Source organism: Tinamus guttatus, unplaced genomic scaffold, assembly GCF_059628265.1.
Source record: "Tinamus guttatus ecotype Peru unplaced genomic scaffold, ASM5962826v1 Tinamus_guttatus_pri_ptg000927l, whole genome shotgun sequence".
NCBI classification, from domain to species: Eukaryota; Metazoa; Chordata; class Aves; order Tinamiformes; family Tinamidae; genus Tinamus; species Tinamus guttatus.
In genome coordinates this window covers 766,158-794,138 of record NW_028289461.1, presented here as the reverse complement: position 1 = coordinate 794,138, position 27,981 = coordinate 766,158, and the positions used below count along the sequence as shown (strand labels likewise).

General features: G+C 46.3%; 2 protein-coding genes across 4 annotated transcripts in view; one reads left to right on the top strand and one right to left on the bottom strand.

Moving 5' to 3' along the window:
• UGGT1 (UDP-glucose glycoprotein glucosyltransferase 1) overlaps positions 1-7,384 on the bottom strand; it is a 36,138-nt gene extending 28,754 nt beyond the window's left edge. The window contains exons 1-6 of one of the 2 annotated variants that reach the window (XM_088538083.1): positions 7,363-7,384; positions 4,856-4,994; positions 3,279-3,361; positions 2,964-3,094; positions 1,924-2,036; positions 505-679 (exon numbers count right to left, since the gene is read on the bottom strand). In XM_088538083.1, coding sequence (XP_088394209.1) covers positions 505-679; positions 1,924-2,036; positions 2,964-3,094; positions 3,279-3,361; positions 4,856-4,980 — 627 coding nt within the window. In that variant the 5' untranslated portion in view covers positions 4,981-4,994; positions 7,363-7,384. Of the gene's footprint in view, positions 1-504; positions 680-1,923; positions 2,037-2,963; positions 3,095-3,278; positions 3,362-4,855; positions 5,008-7,362 lie in introns of those variants that run through there. The other variant, XM_088538084.1, reaches the window with a different exon arrangement.
• Positions 7,385-8,565: 1,181 nt separating this feature from the next.
• Positions 8,566-26,439, top strand: SAP130 (Sin3A associated protein 130). 2 transcript variants are annotated; one of them, XM_088538098.1, is made up of 20 exons: positions 8,566-8,677; positions 8,855-9,090; positions 9,712-9,870; positions 10,728-10,839; positions 11,910-12,034; positions 12,755-12,879; positions 13,471-13,621; positions 13,821-13,911; positions 14,209-14,313; positions 15,325-15,466; positions 15,693-15,814; positions 17,623-17,925; positions 18,949-19,123; positions 20,398-20,502; positions 21,240-21,601; positions 22,719-22,967; positions 23,274-23,399; positions 24,382-24,485; positions 25,173-25,286; positions 25,503-26,439. In XM_088538098.1, the coding sequence occupies exons 1-20, from the start codon at positions 8,566-8,568 to the stop codon at positions 25,659-25,661; spliced, it is 3,177 nt and encodes a 1,058-aa protein (XP_088394224.1). In that variant the 3' UTR covers positions 25,662-26,439. The 2 variants fall into 2 exon arrangements, with proteins under 2 accessions (XP_088394224.1, XP_088394222.1); XM_088538096.1 differs by having other exon boundaries at positions 18,946-19,123.
• Positions 26,440-27,981: the final 1,542 nt, after the last annotated feature.

The window sequence follows — 27,981 nt, the reverse complement described above, 5'->3', positions numbered from 1 at the left end:
AAAACATAAACATCAAACCAGTGGTTATGGGAAATTGAGGGAGAGAGATGAAAACACGGACAAATTACAGGAGGTCTGGAGAAGTAACCCCCACAGAATCAATCTCTTCCACTTGAAAGGGGGACCTTAAGGTTGATCTTTGCTGTTCATATTCAGGTAGTTAAGTGGCCTGACCGTAGAGAGATCTGAATATGTAAGTGGGAGAGAAGTGGTATCTATTCTATAATCAAAGATAGGTTGAATAACATTTTTGTAGGCAAAAATTACGTGGAGCTGAGTTTGACTCTAAATTTGTAAAATCCAATGATCTTCTCTTTTAAATAACCAGGAAATTGTACTCTATAACCCTCTGCTGGGTGCTGAAGGAAAATAAACGGAGTAATTCTGAATAACGATCAAGCAGCAACACATTACATAAATGCAAATGAAACTTAAGCCCTTTTTCAAATCCTGACTGAAAACTCTATGCCAAATACCCGTGTAACACTGAACAAATATACTTACAGCAATGTAGTGTCTGAGGACGTAAGTGATTTCTCCTGCCTCCGCCTTTAGAGCGAGCAGCTTGTGGAATCGGTAGAACTCCTCCGTGCCGATCTCGGCGTAGAGGATGACGACGGGAGCGCCGGGGCTCGCCGCGGGGTACCTGTGATCCCCTCGGAACAGAAAGGGCCTTGGCCTGGGGGCAGAGAGGCAGCGTGAGCACAGCGCGACCCACGGCGGCGCCTCCGTAACGTTCCTCCTGCCTCAATCCAGCGCTTCCCGGATTACGAGCTCCAGGCTGCTCTCTGCTCCCTGCCCAGGCCCCTGGCAGCCCTTGACACAGGCTCATAAAGCTTTATTAAAACCTAAGTCTCAAAGTGAAACAAGGTTTAGATTCAGAGCGGCTCTTAATCATAATTCTTATCTAACATGCACCAACTTGCCCTATATTTTCCATTACCTAAAAAAACAAAAAAGGAATAAAAAAGAAAGGCTAACAGTAAATATTCCAGACACTGAGTTTCAGCATAGCCTTGAGCCAGGGCTGACGCTACAAAGTGAATAAGAAGGCTATTTTAAACTTCCATTTTAAAACCTTTTCTAAAATACAGTGAAATCTTCATCTATTCCCAGCGAGTCACATGAGCTACTGATGCCACAAGCCTGTGTGCAACCAGGAAAGAAAACCTTTATGTTTGCAAAAAAAACCCTTTCAAGATTACTTGAAAAATGAACTCAAATTTTAAGTATTTTTAAGAGGAATTTTAGTAGCAGAAAGAAGCTATAAAATAAGTTACACTCAAATTCTGCTATTTCTCTTGGAAAAAAACAGCACTGTTTGTAGCCTCATTAAGGCAACTTATGAGCTTTATTTAAGAAAAAAAGAAAAAGAAAAAAGAAAAAAAAACACAAAATCCGAGGGTTTTTTTTTTTTAAGTTTCTTTCTCATTCTAACCTTAATAAACTTGCAATGAGAAGTTCAAAAGGTTAGCACGTATTTTGAAGATATCTGAAATGGAAATACATTGTATATTGCCTATTATGTGTTCCCTTCATTAACTTTGAGAAAATTATATGGGAAAAATATTATCCCTCTTCTATTAACTTACATTTTAATATACAGCCCAAATCTTTCCATTCTCCCTACGCACTTGAAGGCTGTGTATGTTTCTCATAATTACCACTACTGTTCAACAATTTGCTTCCATGCACTTTCAAGGCCTCCCTCTTCCTGACAGATTATTAGCATGCAAGGGATAAGAAAAATATCATTCTAATCTGGATTAATAACAAATAAGACTGCAACTCCTGTGTAAGAAAGGAGCAGTATAAATTGGAACTGAAGAATGCAGAAACTAGCAGTTTATTAAAATCTCATTGCAGCAGTAAATCCAGCTAGGTTAAATTTTAGGAACTAATCCAGCCATAGAAAACGGATACCTTTCTGGAGCCATCTGCAAAAGGTTCCCCAGAGAGTCAAATTCACATGTCTTCTCTCCATGCACCACAAAGAAGAGGCTACAGCCCTTTGGTGGCGGTTCATCTGCTGCTATCTGAATTAAAATATTTGTAATGAAGAAGGTTGAATGTTTTCCCCTGGAACAAGTAAAACTAGCACTAATACAACTCTACAGCAATACAATAGTATTGGTCTCCTACCTGGATTTTCTAGATTTTAAACCAGTGCTTCTTTCCCATCTACTATATAATTTAAATGCAAGACAAAATTACAGAGTTGAGAATTAAGCCCCAATATTAATAAATATTATTTTCCAGCCAATTGCTATTCACCGAAATATTTTTTACAGGCTTTAAAATGGGACAAGGGAACTTCTGGGCTTTCTGATCCCCCCCGCCCCCCGTACTTATCTGAAAGCTCTGTATTTGTTAAATGATAGAGATTTGGTATTAAAAATGGAAGATAAATTCGACTATTATTCAAATAAATCCCACTGTAATGTGAGACAACTTGCACCAAACTATGTGATATTCTAGGCTTTTTTAAGAGCTCTCTATAGCTGTGCATTTTATTTAAAGCCGTGTCTCAGCTGTATCAAGGTAGACTGCTCTTTAAATAAAGTTGAGAGCTTACTGCAGTATGAAATGCAGGCATTTACTTTCTTCATAGTGAAATAGAAATGAACTTATTTGACCTTTTCTAACAGAAGCATCAGAAGTAAAACAACAGCAGGGATTTTCCTCAGAAAAACCCCTCATGCATTGATTAGTGCAATGGCCAGCAAAGTCACACAGACATTTCAAAATTGCAATTCTTTAGTCTACTCTGAACAGATAAACTCGAATTTGGCAGCCACTGGAATCAGTATATGGAAATGCAGGTTAGCTCCACTCTGTGGAACATTTGTCTGTTCGAGATTTTTGACACCCTCATTTTTTTTTCCAACACAGCCACCTTCTCATTCCTCAGACTTATATAACATTTGCAAATTACTCCAGAATCTCCCCTGTGCTGTACTAACCTGTTGAAAAGCTTGAACTGCTGCAGAGTAAGAACGTAACGATAAGGAGAACTTCAACAAATTCTGCTGCAAAGGTGACAGATTCCGGCAGGCTACTTTCAGCATCTCATGGTAAAAGGAATAATCACTACCTGCGAAGTCAGGGCACGGATGTTAGTCTTGTCCAAAAGCCTGAAGCACTCCACAATAAAAACACTATTGAAATCAGTTCTCTGTTGATTTTTACAATACTGATACAATGCAAGACAAAATACTTGGATGTATTTTTCAACCATGCCAATTATCAGTCATTGCTCCAAGATTCCAAGAGCTTACCATCATGTTGAGATGAGTTAATATTCTGACTTGCTTCCACAAAATTCCAGAATCTTTCTTGACCTTCTTCTGATAAAAACTCACTGAATAAAAAGAGAGCAAATAGCTAGATCTATGAAGTTTCTCTCAAATTACAAATTTTATACTTCAGAAAACTTTACAGAAGGTTAACTCCTACTATCCATTTTCCCATATCAAAAAACAAATGTTACTAGACTAAGCAGAGCAGGAAAGCTAAAACATCAAGCAAAACAAGGTTTGCAGGCCAGGGCAAACACCTACTACATGAAAGAAGCTTGTAAAGCACTGAACAAGCTCTCAAAATGAGGAGCTCCAGAACATAGCCATGAACATCTAGGGACCTCTTCTCTCAAAGGGATTTCTTCAGTAACTACATTTTACGAGAAATATGCAAAATTTTCTTTACTGTGTTGTAATTATAGCTTGGGTGTTCTTCCCCTCCCCCCGCCTTTTTTTTTTGGTAAATCAGCAAAGCACAAATTCACCTCACAAAGTTGTAAATCACCACAGATTAAACATATAACAGTACGCATACAGTCATACATACATAAAGTAATCTCTAACCATTGCTAACAACACGTGCTTTACCATGTCCTGTTACAGGCAATGCTAAAGGATTCTTTGCTCTACCTGTTTGAAACATTATTTTGTGTTTTTCACTTCCCGCTTCCGATTCCTCCATCTCCTAGGATAAGCTTCCTTTCCCTTCAAGGCCCTCTGAGCTTTTACTCATTAGGCATTGTCACCTGAGCACCAGAGCCTGTCATCTAACTGAATGAAACCCACTGATGTTCAACTATTTTCACATCATCCAATCTGGAAATACATTCTGTGACATCTGTGATAGCACAGGAAGAATTCCATAAAAGTCAGAGCCCTTAAATAATACAAAAACAAACAAAACAAAAAAAGAAACACAGACAACAGATTTTACAAAGATGTTCCCAAACCAGTATATTGGGAAATGAGATCGCAGGGGTTCCTAAAGCACCAAGCTGACAAGCAATGAAAAACAGTTTGAACTTGGTGCACAGAATCGTGCACAGCTTCCCCGTAACTCCTTACGGAAACTTTGTATTCGGAACATTATTTTCTGGGCAAATTGCAGTTCAAATTGAGAAAATTGGGTTTCTTTGTATGCATTTTAACGTGACTGTTTATTCCCCTAGTTTTAATGTCACCTGGTTTTTGCTTTTAAAAGCAAGAAGTCTTTAACAGCACAGAAAACATTTTCCCCAGGTTTCCTTGCAAAACTCTTAACAACTAACTTAATCTAAGAGAATCAATACACTTCTTACATGAACAAAGTTAAAATCAAGCTTAAAACTGAGCTAAAGCTGTGCAAGCAACAGGTATGTATCAAAATTCACAGCCATCAGTGAAGTCAAAAATCTCTTATTATGGAAACCTACAAGAATACAATAGACCTGTGTATCTAGTCCTAGGATGGAAAACCTCACAAGGTAAAAGATACTTGTTTTTAGCTACAGAGAGAATGCATTACTTTAGCCTTTAAACATATTCTGATTTGTGAATGAAAACAATAGTACACTTACCTTGTTTCAAGTAATAAAGGAGTTGAAGACCACTTTGTAGTTAGAGATGTTGTCACAGCCTTAGAATCCCCTTTGGCAAGTGACGAGCTGAACCAGATTCCAAGGATTGCAATAAGTATTCCCATTTTATAGAGAAACACTAAAAAAGGAGGAAAAAAGAGTTGGTCTCACATTATGTCTTTTTATAAATACAGAATCTCAGAATATCCATGTATATTATGGCATATTCAAGACTCAGCGGCTAAATTTATGCAGTAAATCAATGAGATAATCCCAGTATCTTTGATTTTTAAGCCCAGGAGAAACTATGAGCACACAACAAGGGACAAGAATTTTAAGATCAAACTCCTGAGCTGTAGTCAAACCAGTTCCAGTTTCCTCTCTATTTGTTCAAGTAAACTTGTTTAGTTGCTTGGACTCTCGCATCACCTTCTGCTTGCCTTAGGAAGGGATGTCACAGACAGTTCATATTTCGGATTAGGTGGCAGACCAACCTCCTGCTTGTTTAGGACAGTTAAGGGACACTGCGCGTTTGGGCAGATCTACGAGCTGAGGTACTAACCGGTGTCGGGAGGAGGAGGAGGAGGAGGAAGGTCAAGGCTCCTGGTCAGCCCTCCCGGTTCAGCTCAGCACAGACTCACTGGGGAATAAAAGAGCAAGCATTTCTTGGGGGGCACTAAATACCCCCAGCTCTAGAAGCTGGGAAACGAACACCAGCTGATGAAGGAAGACAGACTCAAAACGATGCAACTTACTGAGAGAAATGGACCAAAAAGAGAAGAAAGATAAAAGCTGTTTCTTCTTCATCCTTCACCCTACCCTTGTTCTTGCTTGCCTGTATTTCCTCTGACCTCCTCACCACAATGCAGCTAGGTGGGATTTCCCTGCCCAACTCTTAAACGTGAATTCTTCTGCCACCTTTCTACTTCGTCCTTCAAACACTCAAACCTTTTCACTCTCCGACTAGAATATATTTACTGCACCCCCATATACACACACAGGCATGCTCTCACTTTTTAATCTTTTACTTTTCTGAATCACTCAATTGAAAAACAAAAACAAAACGAAAAACACTCAAATTCCAAGTATATCACAACTGATAAACTGCAAGGACCTAACGTGTGCCTTTCATGTTTCTTTTCAAAAATAGCCTTTGTATACATTATATATCTGTAGCTGTAGGTCTACTTTAATAGAGATATAAGACCTCCACTACTCACTTTAAAAATTAAACTATTCTGGCTATGTTCACAAACAACCACTCACCCCTTGCTTCTTCCCTATCTCTTTATCTCTGCATCTTTTCCTTTGGAATAAAAATACAAACATGCCCTTATAAAAGATGAACAACACGCTGCGGAGCTGCTGGGCGCCTGCGGGCCGCCGCACACGTGGGGAGGGAGCGGACGGCATCGCACGGCGTCTGCAGCGGAGCGGGGCCCAGCGGGGATCCTTGGAGCAGGACCCCGACCTCAAACGCCACAGGGACAAGACGTGCCCCTCCTGCTAGACCCGGTTAGCTGGGTTCCCGGTACAGATCACACACAGTGGCCGGGAACACGTAACAAAGCTTCGCCTGCCACTCCCTGGGATTCGATGCCCTGCACTGACCCACGCGCCTGATGTCCCGCTCTGCGAAGGACACGGACAGAGACCTTGTTCCGGACACCATGGGCACGGGCCGGGGCGTTAGCGCGGAGCCTGCCCAGGCAGTCCCGCGCGGCAGCGCTGCCGAGGGTGCCGGGGACGGGTCAGACGATGGAAAGCTGCCCGCGAGCAGCACCCACGCGCCCAGCTGCATGTGGCCATAAAACTCCGCAAAGCGCAAGCAGTATCTTCCAGGAACATGCCAGGGAGAACAGCAGAGGTAGCACATGTAGGGTCGACAGGCAGGACTTAAGGACACCCAGCTGCACTCTGCGCAGGATGACAAACGTAAAGATATGAGTTAAGGCACTGAAGTGGCTTCCTCAAGCCTGATTTTTTAAATCCGCTCACTTCTTATTCCTTCTCCAGCAAAGGGGCCTAAGGGGCAGTTACCGGTGGAGCACACGCACCTACCTGCGGGAAGGAACAAGCCCTGCCCGGCCGCGAGCCCCGCGGGGCCAGCCCGGCCGCGAGCCGCAACCTCGGGCCGGGCAGCGGGGGAGCCCAGGCACCGGGCGCTGCCTCCTCCCTCGCAGCAGGAGGAACGGGGCACGCCGCGAGCGGTTACTCCCCGGGCACATCCGCCTGCTGCCACGAGAGTCACCTCACCTCCCCCCGCAAACGTTTTTAAGCGCGGACATCGCCACGACCGGCCCGGCCCGGGGCTGCTCCGCCCCGAGGCGCCTCCAGAGGCTCCGGGATGCAGCACCGCAGCGGAGAACGCGGATCGAGGCGCGGTGCGGCCGCGGGTCTCGCGCACGGCCTGGCCCACCCCGGCCCACGGCGCCTCCCGGCCCGACCCGGCCCGGTCCCGTCACGCGCCCAGCGGCCCCGGCCGTGTGTCGCCCTGGTAACCGCACCTGCGAGCGGCCGCCACGCTCCCTTCCGCCCCGGGCCGCGGCTTCCGGGCGCCGCGCTTCCGCTGCCGGGCGAGAGGGGCCGCCGCTGGCCATAGAGTCGCAGCGGGAGCGCTGCCAGACTGTCACCCGGCGCCATGTTGGGAGGGGCGGCGGCGGGAGGGGCGAAACCGGGCGGCGAGTGGGGCCCGGGGCCGCGCGGCGGCAGAGCGGAGCTGCGGGGGTGAGGCCTCAGCCTGAGACACTTTATTGAGGGGTGAGGGTTAAACACGAGCTGGGCGTGACTGCCGCAGCCCACGCGCGAGCGCCCTGAGGCAGCGGCACCGTGGGGCCTGCGCGCCGGGCCCGCAACCGCAGGGAACCGCCTCGCTCCCCCGCCGAGCTCGGCCGCGGCTCCCGGTTACCGAGAGTGAGGAGCGAGCGCCCTGCTGAGGGGGGCGGCCCCGCCCACTGCGCGGGACACGCCCACACACCCGCCCGCTCCGCCGCCGCCGCGGCCAATGAAGGGCCGAAGCGAGGCCCCGCCCCTGCCGCGGCCCCGCGAGAGCAGCCGCGCGGCGGGCACTACATTTCCCAGGAGTCCGCGGGGGTGGCTGCCGCAGCCAATGGGGCGGGCGCAGCGCGGGGGTGGGTGGAGCGGCGCGGAGCCAATCGGCGCGCGGCGGCGGCGGCGGCGGAAGCGCGGCTCGGCGCGGCCCGGTTCACGGCAGCGCTGTCGCGGCAGGAGCGGCCGCCGCGGGTGCCGCCGCGGCGCGGGGCGCAGGTAGCACCTCGGCGGGCGCGGGGCGGCGCCGGGGGCGGGCGGCGCCGCGGCGGGCGGGCGGGCGAACGCGCGCGGGGCCCCGGGCCGGGGCTCGCGCGAGGCGGCGCCGCCTCCGGGAAACATCCGGGCCCCGCGCGCCCGTCGCGGCCGCGCCGTGGTCCCGGGTCCGGGGCGGCCGCGGCTGGCGGGCATTGCCCTGCGCCCCCCGCCCGCCATTGGCCGGCCCCGCGTGAGGTCAGCGGGAGGGCGGCCCCCCGGCGGCTCGCGGGCGCTGGCTCGGGCGCGCGCCCCATTGGCTGTCGGGGCAGGGGCGCGCGCCGCATTGGCGCGGGGCTCGCGCGGCGCCCAATGAGGGGGCGGGCGCGGGGGGCGGTGCCGCGGGGCGGGGCGGGGCGGGGCGCGGCGGGCGGCGCCATGTAACGGTCGCGCTGCCCGCAGGTGCCATGAGCTCGCAGCAGTTTCCCCGCGCGGGCGCGCCGCCCGCTACCCTGGGCGCGCCGCCGCCCGCCCTGCCCGCCAGCGCCGCCGGCATCATCAGCAGCGCCGCTGCCGCAGGTAAGCGGGGCTGGGACGTCCCGGGGCGTCTCCAGGGGCTTCTCTCTCTCGCGGCGCCTTGCTCCGCGAGGCTGAAGTTCTCCCCGGTGTTCTCCTCTCCCGCTCGTACTTCTGGCACCCCCGCTGCTGCGTAACCCAGCGCGTGTTCCTTACCTGCCTTTATCCCCTCCTCCGCAGCGAGCGATGAAGCCACTCGAGATGCAGAGGTGGCCCCTCGTGAGCACATGGGCCCCGGCGCCTCCCTCCAGCCCCGCGAGGAGAAGCAGGAGCCGGTGGTGGTGCGGCCCTACCCACAGGTGCAGATGCTGACACAGCACCACCCCGTGCAGTCCGGGGCCCCGGTGACAGTGACGGCCTCCCCGGCACATCTGACGCCCGCTGTGCCACTGTCCTTCTCAGAGGGACTCATGAAGGTGAGGAGGAGGAGTCTTAACATTCAAAGGAGAAAAATGCATTTTAAATAGAAAAAACAGGCAGGTCTCTTTCTTTTGAGTAACTGTAATGTATCTGTAGTTGTATTTAACCTATGCTAGTACTGTTTAGTGTTGAGCAAGCATAAAACGCATCAATAAATTAACCTGCTTTTGTGTCTGTGCTCCTGCTAGCTGCACACCTATTTGTGTGTGTAACTGCTCCTTATGGCACACAGGGGACTTCACAATATCATGGTGTTCTTTTGGGTCTCTTGTTGTTTGTCACCCAAGCAAAAAGTGATCTCGGTCCGTTTTCTGGAACCTTCTCTGGCAGAGTAAATGAGCCTATTAAACTGTTCCCCTGTCTGTAGGGGAATACTGTAGCCCCAACAGATACTGCTTGTGACTCATACTGTATGTTAGAAGATGCATGTTTCCAGCCAAAAGTGCCCTTTCTGTCTCAACGAAAAAGAATAGCTGTTGATGGTCAACATCCTTCCTTCCCAGAGTTCTCCTTGGGCAGGCTGCCTTTCTGTCCAAGCCATGATTCCCAGAAATGGTTTTAGCTTCAGCATTGAGCTGTGACTTGGAGTTGCCAGCATCTTGCTGTGTTTCTTGCAGCCACCGCTGAAGCCCACTATGCCCAGCCGGCCCATTGCTCCTGCTCCACCCTCCACTCTCTCAGCTCCCACGAAGGTTCCTGGGCAGGTCACCGTCACCATGGAAAGCAGCATCCCGCAGGCTCCAACAATTCCAGTGGCAACTATCAGTGGACAACAGGTTTGTGTTTCCTATTCCACTTTGCTGCTAAGTTAGGTCAACACTTATATTCATGCAGTGCAGGAGGGATCTCGGAGAGAGGGTAAGAAGGGAACTGTTCAGTGGCCATGAGCAGGTGGAATGATTTTATTTGGAGCTTTAAACCTTAGTCTCTGGGAGCAGAGCAGATAATGCTGGTAAATGATTATGTTTTGCATTGTGTTCTTATTAAACTGCTAATTGGAGAATTTGGCAAGGAGAAGCATATAGATAATGCATTAGTTCTTGATGTAACCTTGACTGCAAAGTCAAATCCCACTCCTTGTAATCTGAGCTAGTTTGCCAAAACACTCATCGCTGAAGCTTCTGCAGTTCCAGGGCTTCCATGTAAAGTGTCTTTAGGTGGATCTGAGTCAGCCTGGTTAAGCATGGGCGTCTGCTTTGGTGGATTTTGTTATCTTAATGAATATTCTGACAAGCCTCAGCACTACCATAAAATGGGGTTTCCTTGTTGCAATGCTCGCCAAGTTTTCCCCATTCTCCTGACTCTGCTGAAGAGATGATGGGAACCTTAGCAAGAAGTGACTAGTGGCAGAAGGGCCGTGCTCTGGCTGCTGCCTGGTTGCCAGTGGCCAGCCAGAGAAGCAGAGCTCCAAAAACCAGATAAATGTTTCCTTGCTGCACGAGCTGTCTGCAGGCTGCCTGGCTTCACTCCGGTTCTCTGCTCACTTGCAGTGCACGTGACCTGGGCACACTGTGTTTTTCTAGAAAAGCTCTTTTCTGTGCTTGGGGCTTATGTGGCGGATACTGTTAGAGTAGCTGTCAATTCTTGACAGCTCAGCTCAGTTTATTTGGGTTTCTTATGTTCAACTCTGCAGGGGCACCCCAGTAACCTGCACCACATCATGGCCACCAACGTGCAGATGTCCATCATCAGAAGCAGCGCCCCTGGGCCTTCCTTGCACATTGGAGCTTCTCACCTGCCCCGAGGTAAGGTCGGATCTGGCAGTGCTGCTGCTGACTTCTGCTCGTAACCTCTTGGGGAAGGTGCATCCAGCCTCTGTCTCCAGAGATCACTGCTAGCACTAGTGTTTTTTGGCTCTTAAGGCTGCTGGCTTACGTAGGACTTCAGGTGACTGCTGCCCTGTTAAGTAACCTGCTACCTTCAGTCATTCAAGGCAGGGCTCTGTGACAGTGATTGCAATGCTGACAGATACCAGCATATCTCTTACTCTAGTTTTGTGCAGGTAAAACAGTAGACATTTTCAGGAAAAATACATATATGTTTCCCAATATAGACTGGCCTGCCGTGCAAAATGCAGCGTGAGCTCTCGACAGGGGTGTTGCCAGCCTGCGGTGGCGCTTCCCGAGCAGTTGGAGTTGTGCAGCCTGTTCCCGTAACCACCCCTTACGGGATCATGCCCACATCGTTGTGCACATGTGTGTCATCCTGTGTGCTCGAGATAAATGCTAATGCTAACCACCTAGACTTATCTCCCAGGATGCTGGTTGCTATGACTTACAAAACAGGAGATCAGTCCCTTAGAAGAGGCATGGGCTCAGTTATGATCATGAGAGAACAAATAAGAGACAAATTAACCAAAGCTCTATATTGCTGCACACTTAAAAGTTGTGATTTGTGTGTGAATGGTTTTGTTTCCTGTTTATTGCACACACACTTTTTTTTTTTCTTCTTCTGAACTCTGGCAGGTATAGATAAGTTGTTGGTATCTGGTCAGTCACTTTTACATTAGATTGTTCTCTTGATATAATAATTTTATGTTATAAATCTGATTTTCTTCTATTCAAGCTATGAAAATGAATAGGAATAAATCAAAGAGGATCAATAAAAACTATTCATTAAAATAGTATCTACCCTCTCCCAAATGCCTTAATGCTTTTGGGAGTCTTAGCTATTCTTGTTGCAAGCCCTACTTTTAAGTCTATGTCACTTGAACTAAAACGTGCATGAAATGAAGCAAACATAAGAATCTGTCTCTGTGGTCACAGTTGAGCCCTGTGGCTGCCTGGTACTTTAACACCCGTGGCTTGTTTTGCAGGTGCAGCAGCTGCTGCGATGATGTCCAGCTCTAAAGTGACCACAGTCCTCAGACCAGCGTCCCAGCTGCCAAATGCAGCTGCGGCTCAGCCGGCAGTTCAGCACATCATCCATCAACCGATCCAGGCAGGTAGCAGCTAAGCGCCTCCGCAGGAACGCTGACCGTCTGCTCCCAAATTTCCCTGACACCAACTTGAAATACGTAGCCTGTAGCCCTGTATTTACTACTTTTCCTAAGTTTAGAAGGTTTAGTTTAAATATACTTTAAGGTTTAAAGCCTTGGGAGGTCTGATATGATACGCTGGTGTTGATTTACTCTTAAATTTATATATTGATTTAGAATCAGTAGTAATAAATATCTATTTTAATGTTTTTATATATTAATGTAGATACATACATAAGCAAAAGATTGTAGAGATCTTTTAGCTACAATAGTGTCAGCATTGAAAGTTAGCATAAAGGGTTGAACCTCTTTACTTGACATTTACAGTTAAGATCTCAGTGTCATCAGCTTTAATTTTTCTAGGTATGTGTAGTTCAGGGTTTCTTTTTATTCTGCAGGGAACAGTCCCTTGGTTTTTGTCACAAACATCTGTAGAGTATTGCATCTTTGAATCATTTTAATGCAGATCTGTTCTTACTAACTCTTTTGGTCACTGATTCCCTCAACCTGGTGTGAAAACTGGGACAGATCTGCTTTGGAGCTTACAGATCAACATAGAAAGACCAAACACTTTCAGAATGCCGAAGCTTTATAGGAGATTCAGGAAAAGTAGTTTTAGCAAAGCAGCTCTCAGTTATTTGGAGTGCAGACTCCTGAATTGCTCTTCTTGCTTGGTTTTATAGTCTCGTCCTCCCGTGACAACGTCAAGCACTATTCCTCCCGCTGTGGTGGCAACTGTCTCTGCCACAAGAGCTCAGTCTCCAGTTATAACGACAACAGCAGCACATGCTACAGAGTCAACCCTCAGGTAAAGAAGCTCCAGACACTTTCTGTGGTATCTACAATCCTCTGACTTTACAGACTGTGAGAAAGGAGCACATGTGTGAGTCATCCCGAGTTGATACTGCTCTAGATGTGGGATGATCTAATACAGAAATAGGAATGCTTGCAAGATGCTTCCAGTTATGGGATGAATGAAAACAGCTGTAAACATGAACTGTTGCTCTCTGTTCCGGGAAAGAAAAAGTGTATTGAGTCAGTCTGTTATCTACTGCTCCTTAGAAAGCAGTTCTGCTCTGGGGACTTGTGGATAACGCACCCCATCTTTTTGTAGGACAAAATGAAGAATTACATGTGAACTGGAAATATTTAGAGCATCCCTAATAGAAAAAAAATTCTAATCAACTGATACTAGACTTTTTATAAGCATGTCCTAGATGGATACTTCCAGAAGAGAGATGGGGATAAGGGAACAGTGTGGTTCAGTTTCCCTTGCAGCTTTAACACATAGTTGATGGTATTGGTGCTGTCAAAGAGGCCTGATTTGTGTCTCTGCATTTTATCTTTCAGAGTTAGTACCATGGCATTATTTTCCTGATGGTTATTTTTCTTTTTCCAGTCGCCCCACTCTGTCTATCCAGCAGCACCCGCCATCGGCAGCTATTAGTATCCAGCGGCCCGCGCAGCCGAGGGACGCGGCGACTCGCATCACGCTGCCGTCTCACCCGGCCATAGGAACGCAGAAGCCGCAGCTCCACACCATGGCCCAGGTAAGCTGCGACAGGAGAACCCCCTCGTGCTTTGGCCAGGGCTCTCCTGCACCTGCTCCTTGATGGCTAACATTATATTTGGGAAAAGCATCAATACTTGGTTAGAAACGCATGTTCCTTGGAGTCAGTGACACATGATTCCATACTAAAAAAAAATATGAAAAAGTACTTGTCTAGACATGACCTTTTCTTTTTATAGAAAACCATTTTCAGCACTGGTACTCCAGTGGCAGCAGCAACAGTGGCACCCATTTTGGCAACAAATACCATTGCTTCAGCAACCACAGCTGGTGAGTTCATAATGCAACTGTGGGAAAAGTCTTCCCTTGGTGGAACCCCATCCATTTTGAGCAAACAGTTATGGTAAAGACTATATTGGGAAGTGCATGAACAGACTTAAGGAGGTAAATCTGTGGGTTCTTCAGCGGGTTGTCTGGATTGGGGGGGGTGTGTGTGTGTGTGGTGTTTTTTTTTTTTTTTTTTTTTTTTTTTTTTTTTTTTTCTCCTTTATTTGGATATACATAAGCTAGTGTAGTATAGCTCCATAGAAAGATCTAATTTGCTCTTTTTTCCTGCCCTGTTTCTAGGTTCTGTTTCTCACACCCAAGCGCCTACAAGTACCATTGTCACCATGACGATGCCCTCCCATTCTTCCCATGCTACTGCTGTCACAACCTCAAACATCCCAGTTGGTGAGTGGCTTCACTTTCAAGAAGAATATGTGTAACTGAAACTTCAGTTTTCTGTACGCACTAGCAGCGTTTGTGAGTATTTGGAAATTAAAAAGCGGGAAGAAAATCTGTTCAGGCTGTGACTCTTTTCAACACGAGGAAAAAATAAGTATTATGGGATGTAATCGGTAATCAAATGGCTCATTAACCTGTTCAATAGCATTTTTGGACAAACTTGGGCCTTTTGGCATTTCCAAAACTGCAGCTTCTATTTTAGGAGTTGTAGCTGCTTGGTGATGTGAATATCACTCCTTCAGTTGATTTTGTCAACTTCTTCCTTAGCCTCTAGAGTTATTTCCTGTAGCCTGATTAAGCTTGCTCAGCATGTTCAGTTGAAGGTAGAAATCTAAGCTGTAATGGTGGGAAATTTGTCTAGATACAGAACCTGCCCAAAATAGGTTTCCAGCAGAACTGCTGCTGTTCAGATTAAACCTCCTTTTGCTCATCTCCTCTGATCTCCTACCCACCTCCTTATGGTCTTGTTTTGTTAAAATCTTTGATAATCGTCCTCTGCCATAAATTTTCAAGAAGTGGAGCAACAACTCTACATTAGTGTTTCCTGGCAGTCTCTCTCCTGACCGTAGCTGTACACCAGGTGTATATCTGCTCTTCATCTCATTTTCCTTGGTTCTGCTTTTAAAACTTATATAGGTTCCTGACAGCAGAAAGGATTGGGCTGATCATAAGAGTGTAGCTTTATTTGAGTGAGAGTAACTTAGTCTGTGAGGAAATACAACCTACGTGTACCGTCCTTGAATTCTGGCACAAACTAAGGGAAAAAAAGATAAGATAGATGTGCTTTGTTTGCCTGAATCATTCTTCCTTATAAAATGCCTCATCATTGCATTGAAAAAAAATCTGATTTCTAGTCAGGAGAATTGCAGTCCTGCCTTTGCAGGGTCTACTGGCTTTTTCTTTAACTGACTCCTTTTCTTCTTTTTTTTTTTTTTTTTTTTTTTGGTCTCCATGCAGCTAAAGTGGTTCCCCAGCAAATCACACATACTTCTCCCCGGATCCAGTCTGATTATACTGCAGAAAGGAGCAATCTGATCCCCATCCCTGGTCACCGGGCATCTCCCAACCCAGTGGCAATGGAAACCAGGAATGACAACAGGTGAGGAAATAACACCTCCTTGAATGACAGGGAGTGCAAGCAGGATATTTCATGAAAGAATGTCTGTTTAAAAAATTGGTGGAGTTTGGTACTTCTGGATGAGCTATAGTTGAGGTGCTTCCTAATTTCAAGCATATGGTTATATAAATGAGGGCTTGGCCCAAAGGCAGAGGCTGAAGATGAACAGCTGAAGCAGTGTGTGTGATACGTGCCGTTTCACCCGTAGGCAGTCGGTGCCTGTCCAGTTCCAGTATTTCCTCCCGACCTACCCGCCTTCTGCCTATCCGCTGACTGCGCACACCTACACGCCCATCACCAGCTCCGTGTCCACCATCCGCCAGTACCCAGGTGAGGTCTCCACTCGGGTGTTGGCGCAGGCTGACACTTTGTTTGCTTGTTCGCTTCCCCCATCACTACAGTTAATGCATGGGCCAAGAGGTTTCTAGGCTTGATTCTGGCAATCCAGGTTTTTCATCTATGGTTGGCTGAAGGGAATACACACGAGCAGGGTGTTTTGAACTGCTTCAGAGACCTACGAACATGGTTACTAACTCATCTCTTGGGAGGTGTGCATTGATTGTCCAAGGGTTTGCACCTCTGTGAAAAGTCTTGGATTCTACAAATCAAAAATAGTGAAACTGCTCCAAACCAGCCATCTCAATGTGTCTTCACTTCCTAGGGTTCTGGCAAGTCCATTTTCCTCTCTTTGCACATGGGTGTATAATTTGATGGGGGGAAAAAAACAGTCTCTGAAGCTACTTATTGTGGTAGTAACTGGTGAGTTCTGCAAGCAGAAAATTGGAGGGACAGTTCTCAGGAGGGACATGCAACTTTGCTGAGGACATCCACTTTAGGGCTTAGATTAAAAATATAGAGGAGGCTTTAAAAAAGATCACTGTGATAAGAGATGTTAATGTGGAATTCTGAGGAAGTTTGGAACTGGCTTTGGCTAACCAAACTTGTGCTTGTACCGTCTCCAAAATACTGTTGGCTAGAAATTCTGCAACAAGAACATGTTACCTGGGGTGTTTGGTAACAGAATTTATGTGCCATACTTCTCCATAGAAGCCATTTTGCAGAATCTGGTACTGGATTTAAGTTTTTTGATAGCAATTTGCGAGTGGCTTGTCAGCCCAAGTTCTTGATGGAAATCCTGTGATAATGACAAAAGCAGCTTGCTGCATGACGAGAGGTTCCCTGTTGCTAGTGAGCAAGGCCATTGTTAGCAAGCTAGCACCTGCTTCTGTGTTTGGCTGCGGAAACTGTGACAATGTTCTGTAAAAACTGGGAATCTGGAGATCTAGAAGCTGCAGACATTCTGCCCACATCGTTAAATGCTGCCCATAGCAGCTGCTTTGGAGATATGCATTATGCTTTACAGCAGATCTGTGAGGACAGAATCTTAGCTGTAAATACAAATAGACTAATTGAGCTCCTAAAACAGGTGCTTCACAGGGGATGTTGTTCTGTCACAAAAGGATCTTAAGTTCAGTTTAGCAGTGGGATTCAGCCTACTAATGTCAATTCCATTCTCCATCATATAAAATAGTACTTGGGTTCATAACATTTTCCTCCAGTTGCACTAAGGAAATTTTTTCATGATTATGTGGCTGGGTGAAGGGCAGAAATAAGACAGCCCCAACTTAAGGTGCTTATGCTGGTGTCTTTTCTTTCTTCATCTGCTTTTGTGTAGTCACAGGTGTTTTACTTTTAGTTGATTTAAATGACCATCTCTGTGAAAGACCGTCTTCTGAAAAATGTCTTAACTCACTGAATTTATTTTAAAGCAACAAAAATACCAACTGTTGGCACTTACAAGTTTTGTAAGGTAATAATAGAGTGAGCAAAAGCAGTGCACTGATTTCCAAGACTGGAAGCTGGTGGCAGAAATGTAACTTGACCCTAATTTTAAAAGTAGAATAAACTTTGCTCTCTTATAGCAATATCAAATAGAAAATGGAATTAAACAGTAATATCTAATTCTTCTGGCAGGCAAACTTGCCTCTCTGCTGTCAAATTGGAATTTGTTATTATCCCAAGCGGGCCGGAAAAATCTTTTAAAAAGGAAAATTATTTTCAGCCTAGTGAGAGGTGCTTGGGGAACCAGGACAAACCTCTGGGCAGGAGTGACAGGATCTCCATGTTGCTGTTCCCAGTTTCAGCCCAGGCGCCCAACTCAGCAATCACGGCTCAGACTGGCGTAGGAGTGGCCTCCACTGTCCACCTCAACCCCATGCAGCTGATGACTGTAGATGCGTCCCATGCCCGGCACATCCAGGGGATCCAGCCGGCGCCTATCGGTGCGCAAGGGATCCAGCCAGCACCTATCGGCGCGCAGGGAATCCAGCCGGCTCCCATTGGGACCCAGGGCCTGCACCCCACTGCGCCCATCGGCACGCAGGGTCTCCAGCCAGCTCCCATCAGCGCTCAGCAGCCCCAGGCGGACACCAAGACTTCAGGTAACTGTCACAGCAGGGCCCTGCCTCAGCCTGCGCAAAGCAGCCAAGCCTCAGACTGTCCTCCAAGGTGGTTTGGCCCTAAGTTCTTTTATCCTGCAAGTAAAGATCTTATTGTGGGCCAGTAGTGGATGTCAAATACACTTCTATGAGTACTCTCCTAGTAAAGTTTTTTGCCTCTGTAAATGTTACTTCTTAATTTTAAGTGTGTGGGGTGGGGCGGTGTATATGGTAACACGAGAAGGGCTACTTCACCTGAAAAGCCTGACCAGCCAGGTTTAATAATTCTGCTTAGTAAACCCTTGTGGGAAGTGTTAGTTAAAAGTAGGACACATGCTGTGACCTGTTCCAGCTGCACCTCAGATCACAGCAGCAATCAAACCATCTGGCCAGGTACCTTCAGCAGTTGGAAACCTGAACTAGGGCTTTGCTAGAAACCCTCATGCATGAAAAATGATTGGTCTAGTGAAATCCCCTCGTCTTACTGAAGAAAGAGGATATGGCTGCAAAGAATATGCTGCTAGCAAAGCTGGCAGATATGTTGTGTGGGTCCTTCCTGACTGTCTAAAATATTCTGCATCAGCTGGTAGCCAAGTTGGCCAAATGGCCTTGTAAGCACTCGTCAGCTGTTTACATGCTGACGGGCTGCCTAGTGGCACGTATCGCCATGTAGACTCTACTAGGAGGGCTTTCCCCCAAAGCTATTGTGTTGGTGACCTCCCTAGTGATGTCTGCCTTTCCTGTTTCACCTGGAAAAGTGTTTCCCTACCCATGGTCATGAGGCAGGGAGTAGTTTCTGTCTATCCTACAGAAGGTTCAGTTATCAAATTGCTCTGTAGCAAAGGTATCGCTTACAAAGTGGTTTGAAAGCTACAGTTAAAGACCGAGGGACTCGGGGAGCATGGAAAGCATGTGTTCTGCAAACACCTGCTTGGTCACTGCATTTCTTTAAATAACTGCTGCTTTTTCTTCTCTGTACCTGCTCCCTTTTCCCTCTCCTGTGTGCGTGTCCCCCCTTCCCAGCAGTAGTCTTGGCGGATGGAGCCACCATCGTAGCCAATCCTATTAGCAACACGTTCAATACAGCTTCTGCAGCGACTACAGTCGTGCAAACCCACAGCCAGAGTGCCAGTGCCAGCGCGCCAGCCCAGGGCTCTTCCCCGCGCCCCAGCATCCTCCGGAAGAAACCCACCACGGACGGGTGAGTGGGGCTGACAAGGACATGTAAATGACACTTCTGTGCGGGCTACTCCAGCTAGAGGGAACGGTTTTACTTCAGCAGAGAGGTGAAAAGCTCTAGAAGACTTTTCAGTCAGCTGTGATTGTGAGTGACCTGCTGATCCGTGAAACACTTCCTTTCTAGCAGCGCAGGTTTTGGTTTCCTCTTGTTGTCAATAATAGAATGTGGAAGACAAATTGTTCTTCCTCACTCTTGGAAGTGACCTTTTGAGGGGAAAATGGGTTTAGACTTACTTTCTTAGTTTAATAAAAACAAAGAGCTCATGATCTACTGAAGTTAGAATTCCATGCTTTTTTTTTTTTTTTTTTTTTTTTTTTTTTTTTTTTGAATGATCTTTGAAGTAGTAGAAAGGATGGGACTAATCAGACTGTGCCGTCTGATTACGAAAATGGAAGGGAGTAACTTAAACTCTGAAAATATTTTCATGTCATCTGTCTAATTTTGAATGAAGCCTGAGGCCTGAGTAAAGAAACAAGAGAAAGCATTAGAAAGACCAAAAAGACTTTTTTTTAAAAAAAAAGTGGAAACTTTTTTTTGTTTGTTTGTTTGTTAAGGCAGGGAAACTACAGGCCTTAAGTCAATCATAAACCAAAGAAATGGAGGTCAATCATGAATGATTTTTTTTCCATTTCAAAGATTATTATGGACAGTAATTTCACTTCAAACCCCGAAGGAAACTTGAGTCGTCTTCACTATACTTTCTGTACGGAGCACTGTGCTGTGCTTAACATCCACATTCAGTGCCTGCAGTCTTGGAGCTGGGCTTTTACACAGTCTAGTCCAAGTAAAGGAAGCAGTTGTCCATCTGGGTGCTGGGTAGTTGCAGGTGACTTGCTAGGATGTGTGCTAGCAGGAGAGGGCAACTGCACAGCCCCAGTTCCCTTCATCTGCCATTGGAGCCTGGCAGTCCCAAGGAGTCTTAGCTGGCAAGATGAAGCTCAAAGCAGCATTCTTGGAGAAGCCCTGAAACTGGGGGAGACTAAGAGCACTTCAATTGTATTTTCTTTAATTATATTTTCTTTTAAAGATAAAGTATTAATGTTTTATTCAAAAAGGCAAAATGAAACCCTCTATCGCAGTTGCTCTGAGACTAGAGTGGAGAGATACAAATATACTTCCCATTCCGGTTTTGGCATGAGAAAGTAGATTTTTTTGTTCTTGGTGGTATTTCTCTCTCTATTGGGCGGGTAGAGGGAGAGCGAGAGGGGTGTACAGACTGAATGTTCCTCTTGCAGGCTGGCAGTCCGAAAAAGCTTAATTCCCCCTCAGCCTGCTGAAATAACTAGCACACGTGTGGAAAGCACTATGCGAAGTACATCTGGATCCCCGAGGCCTGCTGGGTAAGGCTTTAAGAAACAAACAACTGCATAATAATGTTCTTGCTGTACTTTTGATTAGCATTCTTTGGCTTTTAAAATGGCCTCCTTCTGGAAAATTTAAGGATCTCTCTTGACTTGTCGGTGTGACAGCTTTGAAGAGACTTGGCTGGTGCTGCTATTGTGAGGCTGAGGCAATAGCCTTTAAAAGGAGTGGTTGTCAGCCTTCAAAAGAGAAAACAAGTGACATCCTGTTAAAGGATGTGCCTCAAACTAACTCTGTTACTTGAAAACTAATGCTGAAGAAAGTTCAAATGCAGCTTTTACCCTGCTTTAGTTTTTGTATTGTTTTAAAAGTATTAGCTATAGTGGGAGCTGTTGTAAAACAGGATGGGGTCGAAAATCTTTGGGTAAAAATTCCTCTTGTTTACATTGTGAAAGTCTCTTGCAGCTTTCCAGAGCATTCTGAATTTATTGGGAGTTAGTCATGAGATTTGCTTGCTAGAGCAAGTGGAAGATAATAGCATCTCTAACAGATAAAAGGGACTTGAAAGAGAAGGAAAAAAAAGTGAAACTAAGACTGAAATGATACAGTCTCTTTGTTCTGTTCCACACATCACTGGTCTAGGTGTTACTTCCTGGGGAAGAAAAAATGGCTAGTCTGAATTCAGCATGTCTCCTTAATTTTCTTTGTGGTAGCAAGTCATGACAGCAGTACTCTAAGGCAGTGATCCTTAGTGTTGTTGCCTCTCTTGTCACAGTGCCAAGCCGAAACCTGAAATCCACGTGTCCATGGGCGCTCCCGTGACGGTGTCTATGGAGGCAGTGTCGAACCAGGGCGGTGAGCAGCCCACCATGGCAGTGCCCCCCGCCTCGCAGCAGCCGCCCTCGGCCCTCCCAGCCATCATCGCGGCCGCCAGCCCCACGGCGCAGCCCGCTGCCGCGCTCGCCGCCGTGCCAGGAGCCCTGCCGGCCGCGCCGCCCACCTCGGCGAGCATCGCGGCTGCCGCCGCTCCTCCAGCCACCATGAGCAGCGCCCTTTCGGCAGTGCTGGGACCTGCCGTGCCCGAGATAAAGATCAAAGAGGAAGTGGAACCCATGGACATAATGCGACCAGTATCTGGTAGGCTGTTGTTCAGCATCAAGTTGTTTGTCTCTCCCAAGAAACTGGGGGATTTCAACACGTCCATTCAAAATGGACTTGGTATGGGTGATGTGACTGGGGTATGAAGTGCAAGATGAATAGAGTATGAGGCCCGGTAAATGGAAAAGAAAGATTTAGTTTTTAGTTAAGCTTGGGTACCTTTAATGAACTTGGGGTCAGTTTTGAGCTCCTAGAAAGAAAGGGCATTACAATGTGTATGAGGCAATTCTTTTTGCAAGGTACGAGAGTTGCAGAGTAGCAACTAGATTCCTTCCTCCTTGAAACTGCTTTGACCTTTCATCAGTCTGTAATGAAATCACTTGGTATTTGGGACTACTGCTTTGTTCATGCTTAATTTCAGTCTTCTCACAAGTTCTGATGTTCGGTTTCAAGGGCTTCCTTGCATGTGAAGGATTGGTGACCAGGCTGGTACCTTAATATGGCACTACTGCAATTCATGGATATTTTATCTTGAGTTTTTTGTAATACACAAATTGGTTGCCTTGCTACACAAATTGTCATCATTGTAGTTGTCACCAGCCAAGATTACTAATCTTAAGTCCTTACGGATCTTGGCACACAGACCATAGAGTGACAAAGCAGTATGTATGTGTCCCACGTTCATGGGTAACATGGTATCAAAGTTCTGTTATGTGATTGTTTCATGGTCCTCCATAAAGCTGTGCTGGAGGAAGCCGCTTACCTGAGATGTCTGTGGAGTACAGCTAGATATAATTTAGCTCTTCAGGGTCCCCTTGTCTTTTCTTGACCATGTGGGGTATTCCAAGTTCTAAAGATCTCATTGCAGAGATTTTCTGCTGTAGATTGTGGCATACTTGCCCGAGCTGCTGCTGATGGAGCTTTTTCCCCCTGGGTGTTGGAGTGTTTCCTCAGGCTGCCTGCCACTGCTGCCCAACCTCAGTGGTGTGTTGACTTGTACAGTAACTGACTGACATCGTGCTGTTGACTTGGCAGCCTAAGTATGCTCTTGCAGGTCTATGTGACTACATGCAACCACTGTTCAGAGATACTGCAGAAACAGCAGTAGCACCTTTGCACTACTGATAGTTTGTTGTTGTTCTTTCCTGTATCTCAGCAGTCCCTCCTTTGACTACAAGTACCGTGTCTCCATCTCTGGCATTGCTGGCCAACAACCTTTCAATGCCACCAAGTGATTTACCTCCTGGTGCCTCCCCAAGGAAGAAACCCCGCAAGCAGCAGCACGTGATCTCCACAGAGGAGGGAGACATGATGGAAACAAACAGCACTGATGATGAGAAATCCACTGCCAAAAGTTTGCTGGTGAAGGCAGAGAAGCGCAAGTCTCCTCCAAAGGAGTATATAGGTAATGTCATCTAATGACTTGTTTTTCCCCTCCACTCAGGTGCTTACGTTTTCTTTTCCCTTTCTTTCTCAAAGAATGTGCTTTGTCATTTCTGCCCACTTCAAAACTAAGACAGAATCTAAGTACCTCTTCTTTGCATATTGAAGTTCAGGGGCCATGTCCTTCTCAACTCACAGAGCATTCTCTGTATGAAGTGGTGCTCATGGATCTTTTGCTAGGGTTACTGGATCATAACTGTTGCCTACATTTTCCCTACCTCCTATTATTTGATGCTCACCGTTGTTCTTCCTGGATTCTTCTTCCTAGATGAAGAAGGCGTAAGGTATGTCCCTGTGCGTCCAAGGCCGCCTATCACACTGCTCCGCCAGTACCGCAATCCTTGGAAATCCGCCTATCACCACTTCCAGAGATACAGCGATGTCCGGGTAAAAGGTCAGTCCTTGCCCTGTGATTGGAGTTTTCACTCATCCTGGATAAACAGCTTCGGTCTAGCAGGAAATGGTGTTTTGGGAGCACTCTTAACAAGCTAAACCTGGCATGCAGCCTCCCAAATAGTTTTTCCTTGCAATTCAGAAACAAGGGTTGGTCAAGTGAGCTGGTGAAAGGCTCTAGGCATTGCCTGAACCTGCCTCCAGCTTTCAAGATGGAGGATACAAGAAGGAGAGACCTTAACTAGAATCAGCCATTACAGAATTACCCATAAACTTGTAAGAGGAAATTGTATATACCTTATGTCTATTGACATTGCCATGATAAAAACTTCCCTTTAAAAATATAGTGATATGCTATATGCTTTTTTTTTTCCTTCTAATTACTACTTAATGAAACATCCTGGATTTAGAGTAACAAGTATTGTCAACTGTGAAATGCTCTTGTCCCTCCCTTTTTTTAAAAAGAGAAAAAAGGACCTTAAGATGAAGGAAATAGGGATCAGTCACTGTTTAAGGGCCTTTTTTTTTCTTTACCTATTTTTAAAAAGTTTTTAAGCTTTTATTTTATTTAACTGTGTAAGAACATCCAGGAGGGAGCAGATGTACATTTCGGTGGTATAAGACAAACTGCAGTTTTCTTGCAGGGCATTTGAAGCACTGAGCAGTGCATTTTTAAAACATGAAAATACAGAATTACACAATAATAGAAGCTAGTTCTACTGGGCACAGCTTTTTTTTTTTTTTTTTTTTTTTTTTTTTTTTTTTTTTTTTTGGAAATCCAGATGATGTGTAGATAAATGAAGGCAGCTTCCACATATGTGGTAGATGAATAGATATTTTAGTGTCCGAATAGAAAATGTCGTTCATTCCCATTTATTGGGACATGTGGAGAGTGGGAGTTGAATTAATATTTTTGTTCATAGAAGCGTGGCAGACTTCTGTTCTCAGTGTAAATAATATATCTTTGTATTTTTTGGAGATAGAAGAGAAAAAGGCCATGCTGCAAGAGATTGCCAATCAGAAGGGTGTATCCTGTCGTGCCCAAGGGTGGAAGGTCCATCTATGTGCGGCGCAACTACTGCAGCTGGTAGGTGAATGTGACTTGTCAGCTCCCTACAACGTGGGGGAACACAAAACGCTGTAGGGCAGGATGGTTTCTTGCAAACTCAGTACATGCTCATCTGACACTGGGATACCAGAGAGAAGCTGGTGTGTAGTGCCCAAAGGGAGTGGGAGATGCTTTCCCCTTTCTCAGGAATGTGGCGTAAGTGGCTTGGAAACTTGAGAGTGTTGATTTTGATCCAGACATAAGAGCTGATGTATTTTGTACAGATGATCAAAATTGGCAACTCCCTCCTGCTGATGCACAGGTCTGAAGAAGCGTCTGTTTGGGATGGTGCGGCTGATCTGAGGAGGCAGCACTGATCCACATTCCTGGATGCTTCTGTTTCAGGTTGGGGGTGAGGTAGGTGCTCTGCATTCTAGCACCAAACTCCCCAAAACCTCTGCATTCCTGGAATAGTATTGTGAGAAACAGGGGAAGCACTTCTGGTTAGGATCCATGTTTGTTCAGAAATGGAGCAATCCTGTAAACAGGACATTAGTAAGAATAGTGCCACACTTTACCTCAAAGGCTCCATCTTCTGAATTACTAACATGAGCAGCTGAGAGGGGAACAGATTTATCATCATTTTTGCTGTGTAGCTTTCTTAATGTGGGCGAATGTTTTCTGGCCTGGTGACAACCCTTCTTATGAAGTGCTGATGTCTTTTAGACAAACTTGGAGCACGATGTGTATGAGAGACTGACTGCCCTACAGGAGGGCCTCATTCCCAAGAAGAAAGCAGCAACCGATGATGACTTGCATCGAATAAATGAACTGATACAGGTAGGTTCCTGTGACTCAGCTGCTCAGCCCAATGTACTTGATTTACCCTTAATTACAAAATTTCCTATTGCAGTTAAGAGCTAGAGATTACTTTTCTAAAAAAAGAATTAAAGGTGCATTTCCAGTGTTTCAAGTCTCATTTAAAGATGGTATTACGAGAAGGTAATTACTTAGACTAGATGATCTGCTGTTAATGACAAGAGTGTTTCATTTCAGGGGAATATGCAGAGATGCAAACTGGTGATGGATCAAATCAATGAAGCTCGAGACTCCATGTTAAAGGTGTTGGATCACAAAGATCGTGTTCTGAAGCTTCTAAACAAGAATGGAACTGTCAAGAAAGTATCCAAATTAAAGCGGAAGGAGAAGGTTTAAAGCCAGAATAATGACTCTGGAAATGGAGAAATGTGTACAGAATGGAGTTTAAACTTTTTGTAGTTTGGGTTTATTTTTAAGCAAAGCATCTGAATAAAAAGGGTGAGTTTAAGGGAACAGATGACAACAGATGGACATGGGAAGCCTGGTGACCTGAAGGGATTGTGAGCAATCTGTCATAATGAACAAAGATTTCTCAGGCTCATCCATTTTTAAACTCTTTGCAGTCCCATTTGTTTAATCTTTCTGATGTGTCAGTGCCTACTAATTGGAACTAGTGATGCAATGTGTGGTGGACTGTGCCCTCCTGTTCTGCAGCTTAGGGGTAAATTACAGGTGTGTGCACACCCTGTGTGTGTGCGCACAGGAATCTCCACAGGGGACAATGAGAAGCTGGCATACACACGAGCCCAGGCAAAGCATTGAAAAAGTCACCACTTTCAGTTATCTACCCGGTTCTTTTTCCGACCTTCCACTGTCTGAAGTAGCCTTCTTAAACCAGTGCCACTGCACTAGATCTGCCACAGATAGAATCTCCAGTGGTTCAGTCCTAGCTGTCAATTTAAAAAAACAAAAAAGGAGAAGAAAAAAGTGTGCGGGGAATCATTTCAAAGTGATTTTTGTAGTGTCTGTGTGTTTGTCTATGTTGGTGCCCTGGGATACCTGTTATGAAGTATGTCTTGCAGCAAAGTACTTCCTGTAGCTGGTGTGATGTTAACTGTATGTACCATATACATCCGAAGACATTAATAAAGGACTTGGAGGTTTTTGTACATAAGCAGTTTGTATACCTTTATATACCAGCAGTCACTATGTAGACTCAAATTAAAGCCTTGAGGTTTTAACCTTGAAGTGAGGTGTAGGAAAGTACTCAGCCTCTTGCTGCAGAAAGTCAGCTCCTTTTAGCTCCTCAAGCTGTGCAGTTGCTTTCCCCTTTCCCATGCACACTTAACCCCGGATTTTCATAAAGAGGGTCTCATCAGTTTTTCATATTACTTTTATTTTTTACTTTTAAACAAAAATGTACTATTTAAAGTGAAGTTCACCATATCATTATCTCAATTGTATTTATCAAAGTTAAATTATGATATGCAATCGGCTAGTTTCTGTAGTTGGAGGAAAAACATGACTGAAACCTTTCAAGCCCAAGGGGGGCAGGTAAGTATGTGCATTGAAGGACAAGATACTTCAGCACCCTACACACTAAAAGGCAAGAGGTAAGCCTTTGAAAGGCAAGAATCCATTTCTCTCCTGCTGTTTGTCACTACTCCTTGTTATGCCTTTTTTGTGCTTCAGACGATGGTAGCCCTCACAAGTGGTGGAACATGCACAACCTCCTCCATTAGTGCTCTAAAGTCTCATGTTAATGGAACAGTGACATCTCTAACGATGACCTTGAGCCCCAGTTTCATAAACAGGCTCTAACTACTTGATTCACTCTTGTCAACGTGCTTCTTGCAGGGTTCAGAAGTGTTTTTTCACTGTTGGCAGAAATGCTTTGCAAGAAATCCTAGGCTTATTTTCAGTAAAGGGAGGGAGGGGCTGGTAGGGGGAAGTGGAGGATGCTTTCAAGGGTAAAGGCCTTTCCTTTAAAAGCATTATAATGCTTTAAGTTAAAATACTGCTCTTAATCCTTTATGTTAGGGCACTCTCTCATATCACTTTCCTTAATAGGATTCCTGTACTGACCCTGACTAGACTTTTATATAAACTGGCATTCAAATATATTATCTAGCTATAAGCACCATCATCCTGGAATAGTAATTTCAGCGTCCTCTGTGCTGAGACTGTTTCACTGCTCAGTATCAAGGAGGAAGGAATTTGCTGCACCTTAACTGGGTTCTGTAAAGTGGTCGCTTTTTACCTTTCCCCGGCTGGAAAGCAGCAGCAGTCGCCGCTGCACCAGCGCTCCTCCGGCCCTCAGCGTAACACAAGCCCTTCCCTCCGGGCCCGGGCGGCGCCGCTGGGAGCCGCGGGAGGCCCGAGGCCCCGCGCCCGCTCGCCACAAGATGGAGGCGGGGCGGCCGTTGGCGCCGGCCACCGCGGCGGGGGGGAGGGGGTGCCCCGGCCCCCCCCCGCCGCGCCGCGCAATGGATGCGTCCGGGCACCTGGGGGTGACGTAGCAGCGCGCCAGCCAATGGCGGGCCGGCCCCGCCCCCGGTCACGTGAGGGTGTTCCCCCGCCCCCCCCGCCGGGTTCCCTCCCGCCCCCGGCGCTGTTTGTCCTCGCACGTGCGCCGTGTCACGTGACGACGCGGGGCGGAAGTCCGCTGAAGCATCTATGGTTTCCGGGCGGGGGAGGGAAGAGCGCCCTCCCTTCT